This window comes from Pezoporus occidentalis, unplaced genomic scaffold (genome assembly GCF_034315485.1).
Source record: "Pezoporus occidentalis ecotype Australia unplaced genomic scaffold, CSIRO_AGI_Poc_V1 ctg4, whole genome shotgun sequence".
Classification (NCBI taxonomy): domain Eukaryota; kingdom Metazoa; phylum Chordata; class Aves; order Psittaciformes; family Psittacidae; genus Pezoporus; species Pezoporus occidentalis.
The window spans coordinates 22,171,740-22,188,717 of record NW_026915724.1 but is presented as its reverse complement, the minus strand read 5'-3'; the positions used below and the strand labels follow the sequence as shown (position 1 = coordinate 22,188,717).

General features: G+C 40.4%; 1 protein-coding gene across 2 annotated transcripts in view; it reads right to left on the bottom strand.

The window, feature by feature from the left end:
• Positions 1–317: 317 nt before the first annotated feature.
• RALBP1 (ralA binding protein 1) overlaps positions 318–16,978 on the bottom strand; it is a 34,469-nt gene continuing 17,808 nt past the window's right edge. Inside the window, exons 2-10 of one of the 2 annotated variants that reach the window (XM_062632964.1) lie at positions 16,353–16,646; positions 8,880–9,338; positions 6,796–7,145; positions 5,229–5,390; positions 4,220–4,351; positions 3,618–3,725; positions 2,747–2,868; positions 2,231–2,354; positions 318–1,970 (exon numbers count right to left, since the gene is read on the bottom strand). In XM_062632964.1, coding sequence (XP_062488948.1) covers positions 1,704–1,970; positions 2,231–2,354; positions 2,747–2,868; positions 3,618–3,725; positions 4,220–4,351; positions 5,229–5,390; positions 6,796–7,145; positions 8,880–9,338; positions 16,353–16,596 — 1,968 coding nt within the window. In that variant the 5' untranslated portion in view covers positions 16,597–16,646 and the 3' untranslated portion in view covers positions 318–1,703. Of the gene's footprint in view, positions 1,971–2,230; positions 2,355–2,746; positions 2,869–3,617; positions 3,726–4,219; positions 4,352–5,228; positions 5,391–6,795; positions 7,146–8,879; positions 9,339–9,605; positions 9,701–16,352; positions 16,647–16,978 lie in introns of those variants that run through there. The other variant, XM_062632965.1, reaches the window with a different exon arrangement.

Below are 16,978 nucleotides of genomic sequence, written 5' to 3'. Positions count from 1 at the left end.
TTCAAGGGGAACACTTTGAGTGCAGTGCAAGGCTGCAGGAGAAAGAACAGTGGTCATGTATAGAAGTGATGATGTGAATGTGCGTTTTACCTCCACCACTGAACTCTCAAGTAGTTATAGAGAAGCCAAAGTCTTAGAATCTTTAATTTGATCAAATTAAACTCTACCTTCAGCTGAGTTGTGGAAACTTCCTATAACACTGAGCTGCAAACAGTGTTCTCTCAGAGGGAGGCCTATTAGAAAGCCTGAATTCATTTAAACCTCTCCAAGAAGCGTAACTACCATGTGCATTATGAAGCAGGTAAATTAGAAACTACTTTCAAATGGCTGTTGATTTTATTTGCTTGATAAATACAATCCTAACAAAATAAAAGTTAATCGATATTAAGAGATTTGTCTGAACATTAGAAAAACCCATGACAATTCAATAGGAATTAGTGTGAATTAAACCAAAAAGTTTAAATATTGCCAGCAAATATAAAATGTATGTAACGAAGGCAGGGGAGGATGCTTTAGTTTACATTTGTCACCCGACCACATTTTCTGTGTTTATAAACTTCTTTTTTTCCCCGAATTTTAAAAAAATACTATGCTGTTTTCTATAACATATCAAAGCATTATTTGTACAAAATCAAATCATGGCCAATGATTCACAACAGTGCAATAGAGAAAGAATACAACCCCATCCAACAGGTGCTGAAAATATCCAGGTTAGAAAATACGATCGCCTCTACGCACACTGGGGAGTTCGCTGTCTGCAGGTGGAGTCATGTGAGTGTATCTGGAACATGAATACATTGAAAGGCCCCTGAATGCCAGCATGGATGGACAGAAGCTGTTGAACTGCTGGGGGTTGTGTTTTAAATAACCACCAGAAGAGGCTGTTGCTGAACCCCTGGTGTCTCCCAGGGCACTGCCTGTACTTCAGGCTTATTTGGAACCTTTAGAATGGATGAAGAAAACACTCTTGGCTGGATGGCAGCAGTGTGAGCACAGCCTGTCATGAACAGGTATGAGGATGGTGGTTTACAGATGGGTTATCTACATGGCTAAGAGACACGAACAGCTCTTGATGAACGTTTCCATCATACAGGGACATAAATAACATCTCTCAAGTCTTTACATTTATTCAGTACATCTCAGAACAAAAATGAAGCTTAACGGCATGTTGGGTTAACACGATACCCCGCAGTCTCCCACGTTTTCAGCCAACCCAGAATAAATTTAAAGCTCCCTTGTATAGCATCTGCATCAGAAAGGTATCAAAGGCACAAGCAAGAAGTGACTAGGTTAATAAGCAGAAGTAATGGTGAATGAGGATGAAGAGAGTCACAAGGCAAATAATTAGTAAGTGTGGGTGGGGGGTGGTTTTATTTACTGAAAATAAGATCTTCCAATTCTGCTCCAGTGAAGGTAAAGAATGATTTTTGTTTAAAATAAAACTTACTGGATTATTTTAAATCACCTGAAGGAAACACTCTCAAAATAATCTGATGCTAACTGCAAAACTCTTCTGGCCTCTCCAAACTCACCTGAGTCTGATGAGTAGAAGCCACAAGTATTAGAGACTAACGTCTCCAGGACTTAAAAGAAAGGTTTCTTTACAGAATGTACACAGCCAGCAATGCTCATTTGTGCAGTTTGACTCAGATTACAGTAACTTGCACAGTTCAGTTGGTTTCACGCATACCAAAGGAGCCTGATCAAATTGGAGTTTCTTTCCTGTCTTTGCTTGGTGATGGCTTCACTTGCTGCTCCTTGTTTGCTTTTGGCTGCTCTTTGGCTGCTTTTGTTTCCAGGACACTGTCTCTCTGCTGCTGTTCAGAAACAACCCCACGTTTTTCTGGGTCCTCTTCCTCCTGCACCTGCTGCTCTGACTTGGCTCGCTGCAGTAGCCGGAGCTGCACCCGCAGTTCTATGATGGCCTCTCGCTCCTCGTGAATCGCCTGGTTCAGGTGATTGTTCTTTATCTTTAAGCAAGGAAAACAAATGTCAGGGCTCCTTCTGGCAGAGGCGGGCTACAGCTAAGGGGGCATGTAGCACTGCACTAGGGAGCTATGCTCTTATGGCAACGTGGACTTGCACACAACAGAGTACATGGGTGTTTGTTATGCCCAGCGACAACTGATGCCAAACTACGAGTCTGCATATGTGCAAGTACCTCTGCACAGACTAAATCCAGTAACCAGAAGGGGAAGAGTGCCAATGAATGCCAAGACTCCAGTCTTACCTCTAGTTCCTCGTTCTGTCTCTGCAAATCTTCCAAGATGACCTGCAATTCTTCCTCATCCTCACTCTCACTTTCACTCTCAGAAGAGTACTCCTCGGTTTCACTTCGGCCATGCTGCTGGCGACTGAAAGATCAATGACAAACTGATTCAAACACCTCCTCAAGGCTGCCAGAACTGTAGCAGCGTAAAAGGGTTAACCTGGATCCACTGAATAATCTGCAACGGTTTTGAAAACCAAGTCAGAATTTCCTTTCAAAGCTTAATTTAATAATGCAGTGATGTCCAGAGGGGATTGTTTTTTTTAAGAGCGCAGGATCTGTTTCCTTTAGATGCTAACTCCACTGTTACACTAACAGAAAATATCCTGAAAGGCCCAAAGCTGCTGAGATTGCAGTAAAAAGAGGCGTCTTTCAAATGTGATGTTCACAGGCTGAGCTTTTAGGTGTGGTTGAGAGTATCATTTCAGAAGAGCACATGTGGGGCAGGAGCTCTGATGCGGGCAGTTCCCCTCTTACCTTTGTATTTCAGCTATTTCGGCTCGAAGGCGATCTATTTCTTCCTTCTCCGAGGCAATCTGTCTCCGCAGGAACTGCTCCATGGCCAGCAGTTCTTCCTGTTCTGTTAAAATCTCATTCTCCTGTAATGATCAATTAGTTCACTTCAGACCTTGACCTTATTTTCTGCAGGAACGTCTGGTAAGCAATGGTGCTGTTCTCTGACAGACTTTCAGCAGGAGTGCTCTGAACTCTGACTCATCAAGACCTCAAAGCAAATGCAAGTTGAAAACCAGCCATTTCTGTTCTGAATCCTCACGATGATTGCTGCACTGAATAGCCGTGGAGATGACGCGCCAAGTTCTGGCATGTTTGGCTGCCACTTCCCTTAAATCACAGGGGAAAATTCTGGCTAACCAGTAAAATAACTAGAAAACCTGAATTACAAAATATATGTCTGAAGGTGAATCTAAGGAGGCAACTACAGCGGAGAGAAGATCAAAGCTATTCAGGGAAGCAAAGGAAAGCAAAAAAAGCCAGGGTAGTTGCTTTACTTCCTTTGATCAGCAGGGAAGTAGTTAAGGGTATTAAAACAGGTCAGATTTATAAGGGCTCTCTAAGTACTTCAACAACAGAGGCTACCTTTGGTGGTGGTGGCTGCTTCTGCACAGTGTCTCCTTTCTGCTGTTAACAGGTCTCCTCAGCTTTGGGTTCACTCCTGTGGTCACCATTCCTTCCCTACTTTACTTACCATTAAAACAAGCCTTGTCTTTTAATAGAGAGACCCCTTTAAGCCTTCCATGTCCAATCACAAAGGAATGAAAGGGCGTTTAGTATTTTTGAGAGAAGATGGAGCAAGAAAATACCAGCAAACAAGCAGGTAAGTGCTGACCTGTGCAAGCAGAATATTTATCACTTCCTCGTTCTCATTCATTTCTTCTTTGGAGACATCCTCCTTTGAAAGGCTGGCAATTTCTTGTGCAATCTTTGTCTCACACTCCTGCCAGAGAAAGAGAACAACTTTTCAAAGGACAGCTTCCCCAGCCACTTTACTGTAAAAATAGATTTTCTGGAACCTATTATTTACTTTCCAAATACAGAATCACATCGTGGTTGTCTTGAAAGTGTTCAGCAAGGGACATATGACAGTTTAAAAAAGCATGCTTGAAGTTTGTTAACCTTGAGCTTTCCAGTAGTTCCTCTTGCTACTCCAGGACACATTGTGTCAAGCATATAATGAATCCATGCTCTCTGTCAAACACTAGGTTTTTAATCATGCAATGTGTTGGTTTTTTTGTCAACAGCTGTGCAGGAAGGTGGAGATGTTGCTGCCCCTAGGGAGAGCCAGCTAACCAGAAAATGCAATTGCCCATCAGCCACGTAAAGTGAAGATGTAAAATCTGCAGCAAACGGATTGAAACGTGGTCTGATCTAACTGTCACAAATTAGCAATCCACGATTTAGATGCTTGGCCAATAAACAGAAGTTACCCACCTGTCTCTTAGCTTCTCTTAGTTTTCTTTTCAGAGCTGTTAAAATCCTTTGCACCTCCCAGAGTCTCTCTTCTTTGGATAAGTCTTTTATCCCTGCCTGCAAGTCTCTGTGTAAACAGTTCAGTAGGAACTCCTAGAAATATTGCAAATAAATCAGTGTCTTCGATATATCCTAGCACAGCAGGCTAAAATGAAACAATCTTTCTGGCTTCATGGCAACAGGCTTGGGATTCTGGTTTTCAAAGCTCAGTATGTCAGCTAACAAGAGTTAACATACATGATCTAGAGCTAGTTGAAGAGCAGTATTAAAGAAATCAAACTCTTTTTAACATGTCCTCCTGACCTTTAGAGGAAAGGACCTTAAGATCATCTAGTTGCAGGAGCAGGGATGCCTTACACTAGACCATGTCCCCCAAGGCTCTGTCCAACCTGGCCTTGAACATTGCCAGGGATGGAGCATTCACAACTTCCTTGGGCAACCCATTCCAGTGCCTCACCACCCTAACAACAGGAAAGAATTTCTTTCTTATATCCAATCTAAACTTCCCCTGTTTAAGTTTCAACCCATTACCCCTTGTCCTATCACTACAGTCCCTAATGAAGAGTCCATCCCCAGCATCCTTACTGGCCCCCTTCAGATACTGGAAGGCTGCTATGAGGTCTCCACACAGCCTTCTCTTCTCCAGGCTGAACAGCCCCAACTTTCTCAGCCTGTCTTCATACAGGAGGTGCTCGAGGCCCCTGATAATCCCCCTGGCCCTTTCTCCCACTATAAAAGTATTGAACTACATAGCCCTGTCTTTCGTGGGTTGCTCTGCTATATAATCATCACAAGGCCGTAACACCTTTCCACCCATAAATGGGGAACAGCATCACTAATTTCTTTTCAGTGGTTTCCACTTACAAGACAAGTGTGATAGAACTACAGTGTCTGTTACAAGCTTATAAGGATTTACTACTGAATGTATAAAAGCCAGGGCAAAGATAAAAACACTAAAGTAATTTCCAACCTGTCGCCTGATTTCTTCTTTGATGCTTTCTTGTGTTTCTGGAAGTGCTGGCATTGTTGCCATATTTGACCAGCGAAGAGGTTTCGTCACCTGCTTCAGGGTAACATTCCCAAAGAACTCTTGAACGTGTGTAAAAAATACATACAGGACACGGTTGCTGATCTGCAGAGAAAGGACATACAAAACAGTGGTTAAGATGACTTACTCACATCATCTTTATCTGTGAAGCACAGTCTCTTCCTCCAGAAATAGCCTTTAGAATGCCTTTCTGTGACTCGTAGTCATACTAGTTTGTCCTAAGAGATTAAAATCTGGATTAAAAATGATACTTTAGACAACCCAGTGCTGTCCCCAAGGAATCTGTGTCTCTTACCTATGTATCTGAGGCAGTTTCATGCTAAACTCAGACACATCTTAACCTACTGCAATTATTTCCATCACTGGTAGATACAGAGATGTATTACTTTCCTTTTACTAGTGTAAAGGTGGTTAGTGACAACAATGGGTAACAGGCAATACAAACCATACCACACCATGGCTTTCTCTTACCCAACATGTAAGCAATTTCTACAACGCCTCTCTCAGATGATTTACTATAATAGAAAAAGGAGTCTGAAAGGGCCTGTTGCTGCTGTTCTTGTTTTAACATGAGACAGAAACAAGTATTTATTTTGATACTGTATCTTTCATTAAACTGCGAACATTTATCCTGTCACTACCTGCATTTTAATTGCTAAAAACTACTTAACAAAAACATGACTGGGCCTGCACTGCTTTGCATTAATTGTTACTTCTTTTCTTAGCTAGGAAGTGTCTGGCATAGCAAAAGAGCCAAGAATAATAGTGCCCAGCCCTTTTGCTACTGGGCTTCCTCCTAGGCTCTTAATTATAAAGCCAAGCTCTTCTGAAGTGTGGGTTTTCTTCTAGAAGACACACACCCAATAATGCCATGTTTCCATTATGCAAGGACTAATTGTGAACTGTATTTAAATTAAACATTTCCAAGATGTTAAGGAATTAATCAATCCAGAATCCACAAACTCTTACTGGAAAACTAAGTCAGTTGTTTTTCCCTGACTGCAGACAGGGAAATGGCTTTGGTATTCTGTCTTGCACCAAAGCCATTAGACAAAAGTCATTACTGCACCAGGAAGATCTGTTTTCAGGACAGGATTCATTGGCTTGATACTAAAATTAAGCAACAGTATAGTCTTCGCTAAATTAATGCTGAATCAAAAGCCCACAGAAATTGTGTATCTGCATGAATTGTTGGACAAATTCAACATTAAATGACTTCGGTTCGCAACAGAATTAAAACCCTGACAGGAGTCTTTGTAATACTGTCATAATAAGCCAGGTGTCAGACCCATAGCATGCAAGCTCACATTCAGAAAGTCTTTTGTTCTTCCCTTCCCAGCAGATTTGCTTCCCAGTATATAAAGAGAAGCTGTAATTTAGCTTAACTGTTACCAGACAATACCTCTTTCCCACCTGCAAAAGAATTCCTACAAAGAAGTCTTTCCTGGGCTGAAGTTCTGCTCTGGCACTTGCTGCGTGGCACACGTACCTGGACAGTAGGGCTGAGCACTATAGAAATATTCTGGATGTTCATTTTTGTTTCCAGTTCCTTTGCAATAACGTGGTCCATGTGCACAATCAGCCAAGAAATCAGGAGATGGTTACACTCTGGCAACTCTTTCAGCAGCCTCTGGCACTCCTGAACTTTCTCAGCTTCTGTGCTCTTCCCACAAGCATCTTCAAAGCGGGGCATTAGCTCTTTGGTAAGCAAGTTTTCAGGCAGTTCTCGTAGGTACTGTTTCAGCAAGCTGGCTACTGTATTGGGCTCATATTCTTCCAGGTTGGGAGATTCTTCTCGATCATAGGCTGCTTTTAGCTCATCAACTTTTGATTTTATTCCTTAAAATATTTAGATCAAGAATTAAGAGAAATCTTCAACTGTAAATGTATAATAATTACAGTTACACATTTTTTCTTTGAGAGGCACTTATTTCACCTCCCCTTACAATTTAAACTACTTGAGGAACACCTTTTAAAAGTTACCCATGTGTAACAAAATTAAGATCATGACTCAAAATTACATAGATTGTTGTTTCTAAAAGCACCAACAGGGTGAGCAAGGGCACGGGAACACAAGATCAGTTGTGTATTTTCAATCAGCATCTTTCTGGCTGTTCAATTATAGAGTCCTAAGCCAAGAAGCAAATACGTTATCAACTCAAGTTCTTAGCTATATCAACTACCTATAATAGTTTTCCTCTCCCAAACAAGTTCTACCTATAACAGCTTTCCTCTTCCAAAACACACCCCACACTTTTTAGTTTCCAGGTTTCCAGCTGGCCCTCTGCAGTGGAGGAATCTCACACAGGATTTTTGACTTGAGGCACTGCATGAATGAAAGCGTGTTCACAAAGTTACTCAACACAGCCAGAGTTTTCTGTGAGGTGTTCTTGTAACTCGGTGACATTCCAATCTTCCCAAACTTGGGGAAATTTCATTCTTAAAGCTCAAACACCCATCTGAGTTGCGCCAACTTGGCTCATACACAACCAGCAAAGCTGGGTGTGCTGAGCCCATGGTAAATGCCAGGTAAAATATACTCAGTTTCATGTCCAAGTTAGGTATCACAACAGCTGGTAGGTTGTTGAGCCACTGGAATTGTCTCTCTGCACTCTCAGTTTAAGCAGTCTGACACACACAAGAGGGTGCTATTGCACAGGGGAACACTAGATGGTACAAACATCAAAAATGATTTATGGAAAACACACCTTTTATCTGTAAAAATTCCCAACACATTGTGTCTTGAAAAAAACACAGCTGGAATGTTCCAACAGGCAAGATGAAGAAGCAGCTTAAGCTGCTGCAGTATTTATGCATGCCTACCTCATACCATGCAGATGGACAGCATGAAGACAGCTTAATGAAGCCTTTAAAACCGTTTGATTACTGCTTTTCACTGCTTTTCCTCAAATTCCTTTTCTCACTCGTTCTTGCTCCCTTAAACATACCCACAGAGGTACTTACACAAGTTACTTTGCAGATGCAGTTCACAAACAAAGGGACCGTTCTCTGTAATGTGACTAAACCTGATGTTCCATTTATGTAAGCTGATGTTACACAACCACCATGGTTAATTAGCCTGCTGCTGCTAAGCTTAATTAGGGGAACTTGGATTTTGTGCTCATTAGTGTATTTGCTCAAAGAAAATAATTTTTTAAGGGGGAGGGGGGAATCATACAATGGAAGTAACTGGGAAAAGCAATTTAGTGGGAAGCTTAAGTAATAAAGTGGTTGTATCTCATCTTTGCTTTTGCAATCAACTAGCACTGCATTTCTAATGCAGAAGTAAAAAAACAGAAGCTGGCCATACTAACACATTTTATTCATCATTGGCACCCTACCACAGAAGGCAAAAGCAAGTGGTTTCTTATTGCCAGTAAGCAGTACCGCCACTTCAGCAATTTTTCTGGTACTTTGGACTTATGAGTTACTCAACTTTAACTGCCTGATAACCTTTTGGATAATTAAAATTAATGCAGCTATTAACAGTCCCTAGGTGGTGGAAATGTTAAAATAGTAAGAAAATAGCAAGTAAAGACCTTAGGAACCTGCATGTCAGTGTGCCCAGAGTACCTGAAACTCTGTAGATGCCTTCGCATTTCATGCCATACTTCTCTACGTAATCTATACATTCACGGAAAACTGCTGGCAGGCGGACACCATCATACATCATGGTCCTGTCTACTGCATCAGACAAAGGAATGCCAAACACGGGTCTATGACTTGGAACATCCACTTGAGGTATCTCTGTCTCCTGAATTGGCTTTTTCTTTTTCTTCTTCTCTTTCCACTGTTTTACAACATCTGCTGCAGTTAAGTCTTTTGACTTCTTCTCTTTATGTTTGTCTTCCTTATGTTTGTCTTCCTTGTGTTTTTCATCTTTGGGTTTCTCTTTTATTTTAAAATCCTTTTCCTTTTTTTTGGAAAAGCTGGGTTTCTTGAAGACATGTATTCCCTTGGACCTCTTCAACTTTGAAGGGCTTTCAGCTTCATCACCAGAACTGTCCTCTTGAAATGCAGCATAACCTTCCGCTATTGGGCAAAGAAGGAGAAGGCAAGAGGAAAGCTGTAAGTCTGTTTAGATAGCATATTGTAAGAGGGAGAGAACAGGCAGTAGTATGTAAGGAGAAATGAAAAGAAACATGAGTGAAGAAAATAGCACCGGCTTGACTTTGTGGAAGGTTTTCTTTAGCCTTTACACAATTAAGTGGACAAGGACTAAATCAAGGTTGCATAATCACATCAAAGATAATCCATAGCTCCTGACCAATCTAAACAATTAATACTTTATATACTTACTCATAATGGCAATGTCCATGTTACGGGTTGGTTTCCCCTCTAATAGTCAAGGAAATGCAAAATAAAAACAACTGTCTGGCAACTTCTCTATGTTCCTGTAATCAACAGCGTAAGAGTTGCTGTTAAGGATCATCTACTGCATACACATAAGCCTAACAAGCTTCCGTTAAGAAGAAACTAAACTTCAGCCACTTAACTCCCCAATCCCTCCCCAGAACATTATGACTGTTAAGTATGAAGTTAACAGTTTCAGCCTCAAATAAAATACAAAAAAGAGAAAAAGGCCCAAGCACACTTACTTTTCCACTTGACAAATAAAACAATTCCAGTAACATTAGCACAATACCTGACCGTGAAGGTATCTGCCTTAAAAAGAACTTCAAACAAGTCAATGGGTGGAGTGCACCGTTTGAGCAGCAGAACACCAAGTGCCGTCTAAAACGTGCACCAGGGCTTTTACTAGCTACGCCTCTGCAGCAAGCCCTGCCTGTCCTCCAGGCAACAACAAGCAAATCTTCAAACATGGACTACAAAAAACAAACCCCACCAACAAAAACCCAACCCATAACCAAACCAACAACACACAAACCAAGGCAACTTCCAAGTCAATTAACTGATTTTACACACACATGTAAGAAAAGCCAGAAACCTGGTCAACAAAGACAACAGTTTACAGGCCCTTTGCACCAGCCAGGTCCCCCAAGGCAGAGGGCAGCCAGCTCTTGCTTCAGTGTGAAGCCCCCATTATACAGATCCTTTGAGGCTCTTCCACTACCCACAGGCAGCAGCTCTGCCCAAGTGAGGAAGCACACTGACAGCCAAGTGCTCTTCCTGCATAGTTTTGGGTGGTGGAAAATTACCCCCTTAGATTATGAGAGAACGCATCACACAAGAGATTATAGGCTGTAATTCTTACAGGTAAAAGATCTTATGCAAAAGAACCAGGAAACATTCAGTCTTTTGTTCTTCCAATTCTAAATTATACCAAGCTGCAGAGTTGCTCAGCATTAATTCAGCACGTCCAAGGAGCTGTCTGTATTTTGAAGCCTCCCTGGCTGCTCTGTAGCAGGCAGCTTTTAACAGTCAAATAAATACAAGAAATGTATTAAAGCATGCCATAAAATAATTACAACTGCCGGAGCAGCTCGGTCTGGACTCTTCCCTAGGGCTACCAAACGCACACTTTCATACAACACAGAGAAAGACTGTAGGTAGCACTGTTCCTGTCAGTGAATTTTTATTATAAAGTGCAGATGTTATCTGGACACAACCAGCAGCCAGGTCTCATCCTCCCAGTTTACCAGCTATACCATCATCATCCACTCTATAAACTAAACCCAGAAATGGCTAAGGAAACTTGCAGTGCACAAAGGAAGGATTCACATCTCACTCTGATACAAGAAGGAACTGCTGATGCACCAGCTATGGGACAAAGGAAGAGCACACATCACCACTGTGTTTTGTCAGAATGAGATGGGGCTGGCACCAAGCTTCAAGATTGGGTTCACAGATGTTAAATTCCAAACAGAAAGCCAGATCCCCACCAGACATTGCCCAGAACAACCTGCCCTCAACCTTTTCTGATCACAGTCAAACAGCATAGGGTCACCCCCCAGCATGTCACCTGGGTCAGCACAGGGGACCCAAACTTGGAAGTCAGTGTCCCCAACACAACACCTGCCTTAGTGTCTCAACACTCCATGTTGCAACACAGACCTTGGGTGCTTTCCTAGATCCGTGGTAACATAACACCAGCAACTGCACATTACTGAAACTGGTATTTCTTGACTTCATGAGAAGACAGGAAGGAGCAAGTTAAATACAAAACAGTCTATTCTAATTTGTCTCAGTAATGCTTAGGGATACATACTCCTTAGGTTCACAGAGAATCTCAATCTCCCACTCATACCAAGAGCGGGTTTGTATGTCTCTCAGAGTAGCCCAGTTTTCATTACCATACTTCTGCTAATAAAGTTAATGTATCCCTTCCACCAGTGATACAATATATTGAAATATAAACAACTTACATTTATACAGGAGGAATTACCAAAAGCAGTAGACAAACCAGGTAATTCTAACATTGGAAAGAAGTATTACCTGCTGTTAGTAAACTGGTATTTCTGCTCACTGTTTCCTCAAAACTTCCAGTACTTCTGCATTTTCCCTTCACTCTAGTGCATGTTAATGACATTTTCCTTGACCTGTGTGAGACCAGTACTAATAAATACTCCAATTTTACCAGCATAACAAGTGAACTATCTGCCAATTCCTTGCTCAGACTTTGTTAGACCTTCCACAAGCATACCTTCACTGCAGTTATTTTAAATAGGATGCTCCGAGTACAGCCCTTATCTTACTGAAAATAATGAAAACCTCTTTTAAAAACAGTAATACTAAAATATTCCAGTGTTACTCTGGAAAAAATTAACTTACTGCGTGACAAAGCTTTTAAGCCTGTGAGGCCACTGTTTCTATCAGTCTGTGTACTCCGGAATGCTTCTCCTGCACTCTTACGATGAAGCTATAATTTCATGCTATGTAGTATTTATTGCTAACACAAAGGGCTGCATTATATAGAACTGCCCCTTATCAAACCTACCACAAGATACATTTTGTGCATCAGGTCTCTGGTGAGTTTTTAAGCTATTTATACCTCTACACCTCATTTTGGCTCCCTGGGGAAATTTGCATGCATCAGTAATTAATTCACTGAAAGGACACATGGATCACTTTTATATATGGAAGAATCAGTTGGTCAAATATGACTACAGGGACCAAAGTGCAACGCTAGCATTAGTTATCTAACTTCAATTCGTCACAGGGACTGCCATCAGCATATAACATTTCTAAAGAAAACGGTAAGACATACATGGATACATAATCAGCTTGGGTAGATGGCTTTTATTTCCTCTCCTCACCCACAAGATGTATTGTTGTTAATAACAGAAACTTCAAACTTACAGACACTACCAGCACTTAGTATCCAACTTTCAATTAGATCAGTTTTGTTTTACATTCAACTCACTAATGTGAGCACAGCACTCCCCCAAAATTATGCATTCCAATTACTGCTCAGTGCTATGCAATGAGAGTAAATGAAGCTGAAATATGAAATTTGCCTTACCTAATTTTGATTCAAAATAATTACTGGCACTGAAAAGCAGACTTTTAAACTGTTTGCAAATGGTACTTTGCTAAATACACATTGGTGTATAGATACACATCGTACTTTGTCAGTAGAACAGAATGTGGCAACAAAAAGATAAACCTTGATATGAAGAGCCTCTAATGTTTATCACGGGTAGGAAACTGTAGTGACTTCCTATTCTGTAGATCTGGGAACTGTATTCAGAGCTTCCCCGCACACCAGATCAGTAAAAATAACATTCTGTTTGCAATAGCAGCAACGTGGTTGTTTCGTAGGATGACAATGGCCTCCTTACATTTGTAACAGACCTCTCCCCATACACATGAAGTATCTCCATTAGCACTCTGCACGGAAGTGAAGGATCATAAGAACAGAGACAACTTCACATGCCACTCCTCTATGTGAAAGAGCTGGGAATGCTATTAGAGCTTTTGCATGGTTGCTGGATGTCCAAATTCCTAAGAAGAAACTATTTTGGAGAAAAATCCCTTAAGATGACAGAAGAGAGAATAGGCTGATATCTGGTACCTGACAGTCACAGATCACTAGAACCTCAACTCAGCAACTCAGAGGAAGGAGATAAGGGTTAACACCCAATCTGGACTGAAGATTGTTTGGAGCAGGTCCTCAAGTTAACAATAGGAATATTTCAGCCCTCATCTACCTCCCGAAAGAACACCCCTGCCCAACGCATTTGTGATTTGGTCTTCAAAATATTCCCTGAAAACATCAAAGAGTTCATGTCAATGATATTAATGTCCTTTCATAAAACAGTTTTGTTTACAGTTCAACCAATTCTCCATTTCCACCAAGAATTCTGTAAAGAAAATGAAAATGATTCTACACAAAAAATCCAGCTGCATATTGAACCCATGCTGTCCAACGGCACCTCAGAAGCAAAACAAATAAGCAGAGTAAGATCTACTACATACAGATTCTTTATCTACAGAGATTCTAATGGGTAGAATAGCTTTTTCCTTAAGAACATCTTAGAATCTTTTTCCTTTCGCAAGGAACTCTAATGTTATGACTTTATCAACACACAACTACTGACAGGTGCTTAAACATTCAATCTTAAAAGTCAACTATGCTGGTCAGTGTCTCACAGAAACCATTACTGCTGAAGAAAGGTCTATTTTTGCTCTCCTGCTGCCACAGTACAAGTCTTGCATGGAAAGTTCCCTTTGAGTCAGAGAACACATCTGAGATGAAACTATCCTGCTGAAAATAAAATGCATTCTAATCCCTAATACATTCCCTAATCTAACTCGCTCTCTAGCTAACCAACACTCAGTCTGTCAGAGGAGTGGAGAATAGAGATCAGTGGCTGAAACACTTTTCCAGGAGCCGACATTCCACATCAAAACCAGTATTCCATTTTCTATTATCTCCAAAACATTTCTGAAGTTTACATTTACAGTATTATCAAAATATCCCAAAAACTGAAAAGGTGGAAGAAACCGAAGAATCGGAAGTGTGGAAGGAATAACAAAAGGCAAAGCTGGAAGGGGGACTCTTAAAAAAATCAAGCATGTTAAGCAACTGTAAAGAACACCTGTCATTTATGTAAGTAAAATGTCTGTTCAAGGTATATTTACAATAATGCCTATTTTTGGACTGTACAAGATGTACTGAAAGCTTTATATGTAACTTACTCTTACACCTGACTGGCAATTATATGACACACTTACATTAGGGCTAAGAAATGCGGAATGTTTTTTACATTACAGATTGCAGGAGATAATTTGATTCTTCCTCCATATTGCCTTTTTGTGTTTTCGAGGATTTTTCCTACCTTTAAAGCTTAAGTAACAAAAATTTCTTTACATCAGCTATAAAATGTGTTGTGATGTCTTGTGGAAAAAAGCAGCTACAGTGCTAATGTGCACAGACCTGCATGTATTTGCTGAAGAAGCGTTTTTCCTCTTTAGCCTGCAGTTACACTGTCACCAAGAGACAACCACAAAGAAACCCACACTATATATAATGCTGACCTCTAGCAATTCCAAATTTAGAGGTGTCTAATGCGGGGTTAGAACAGAAAACTGATTTGCAAAGAGTAAAAAAAAACTCAACTACTAACAGCCTGAATTTAGACCTAATCAATAATACTGAATTTTCATCACCATTCCGATAATCTGTATTAGGTTAATGTTGTTAGAGGAAAACCCTGAGAAATCACTTTAAACCTGCAGGAATTTATACCATTTGGTTTAACTTGAGGATAATATGTTTTTGAGTTACAGCAGTATTTAGGCACACAGTCTTTAGATAGAGTAACAACAGTCCTCCTAACTGTGGTAGAAACAATTCCTGCATTCCAGGAAACTAGTTTGATTAAAAGCAGTGCAGTGGCAGCAATTCTTAAGGAGTAATTATTTAAATAAGTGCATGCATATTACAGACAGTCACCAGATTCATTCTAACAGAATAGTGTGTGCTGTCTCATTGGTTTTGATCTTCCAAACTTCACATGTAAGCAGTAGCAAGGTACACTGGCAGCCAGAACTTCCAGGCATCAGAGACAGAAGCATGGTAGAAGAGGAACATTATTTTGAAGTTTTGCTAAAACAAATGTCAGTTAAAAAAAGCCCCAGCATGTGGGCTGTGATATTTAGGTTTCAGAGACTTGGACAGGAAGGATCTTTCTGCTACTGAGAGTGCTCACTCCCAAATTAGTATTTCCAAGTGCTTTGTTCTCTCAGAACATGTAGAGGAACTCTTACAGAATAGAAACTATTTCATGTTTGCAAAATTTTCTGCACAAAGCTAAAGGTGCAGAAGTTAAGATTTCCCTTGTGTTGTTTTGCTGGAGGGGTACACTTTCTAAATGAAAACTTCCATTCTGGACAGGGATACACTGACAAAGAATGGATTCTACAGTCAAAGCTTTACTTTCCTCTAACCTTTACTCTGTTGGTTCTAGCAAATTCAGATCTCAATGTTGGCTTGCACATTTTTGAACTCTGCAATACCACTTTGGCACTGCTGGTGGAAACTGCATGATCAGATTAAAATGAGAAGCTAGAGGAAAAAAAAGGACACAGACCTTACTGCTTCTCAAACGATGCAGTGTGCACAAGACAATTTGAGGTGGTAACAACAGCAAACTGAATACGTGAGACATAAGGGAAAACGGTTAAAGTTGTTGAAACTGACTCTTCTGAATTTAAAAAGTACAAAATTCAGGTCAAACTTGGTTTTATCTTAGCCCCTCAGCTGCAATTTTAAAAAACATCTATTTAGAAATACACTTGTAAACTTCCACTTAGAATGTGAACAGATAATGAGATTAGAAGAAGCACATGCCAGGCATTTACCAATGCATTGCTAAAGGTTCTGGATAAACAAGTTTATTAGTAATTCTGGGCACATGTTTGGCACCTGTACTTGTGCAGCAAAAAACAAATCTGGTTTTTGGTTAAGGTGTAGGCTTCTTTGGAAGAGAAACAGGTATTGCACAAAGCCTGTTTGTACAAGTTAGCTTCCTTCACACCTAAACAAGTCTAAAAAAAAGCACTGGAAATACTAAGCAATTTTGAGAAAGAAAGAGAGAAAAAGAAATTATAAGCATGAAATAAGAGCAGTTTCCTACTCACTTCTTTTTTCTTTCTTCTTAAATTTTCCTTTCTTCTTCCCATACTCTTTTTCATCATCAGATACTACATCTGGAGGCTCATGCAAGCTGTCATGAGGTGGTGAAGGCTCACCAGTGCGGTACAATCCAGGGAATTTTGTAGGACTGATTTCTTCAGAGCTGGGAGTACGAGCAAGACCTCCACTGTGCTCTACCCGACGGTGTTCACTGGGGCTGCTAGTGGGAGGCAGGAAGCACTCAGTCATTCTGATTCCCTGATATCCAAGTGAGATCTTCTGCTACCTGTCCATCACACCTGCAGAAGGGAAAACAAAAAGAAACCCCACACAATTTTAAGCAATGGGTTTCAGACCACCTACTTTAGAGCTCTATCATGAAAACACAAACAGCAATGCCTCCTGCAATGAATGGTCCAACTTCTGTCAAGACACAGTAATATAATATCAGGTCCTAAGCTCAGGGTTTGCTGAATCTGTCCATTAACACCTAAGCCACATTAACATAATGTGAGCTGCTATTTTATTCATTTATACTTTATAATATGTAAAACATTATATATTAAGTAGGAGAATATTTTAACATTTGAAATAATTCTTACAAAATTCATAGGCAGCTTGTGTACTGATT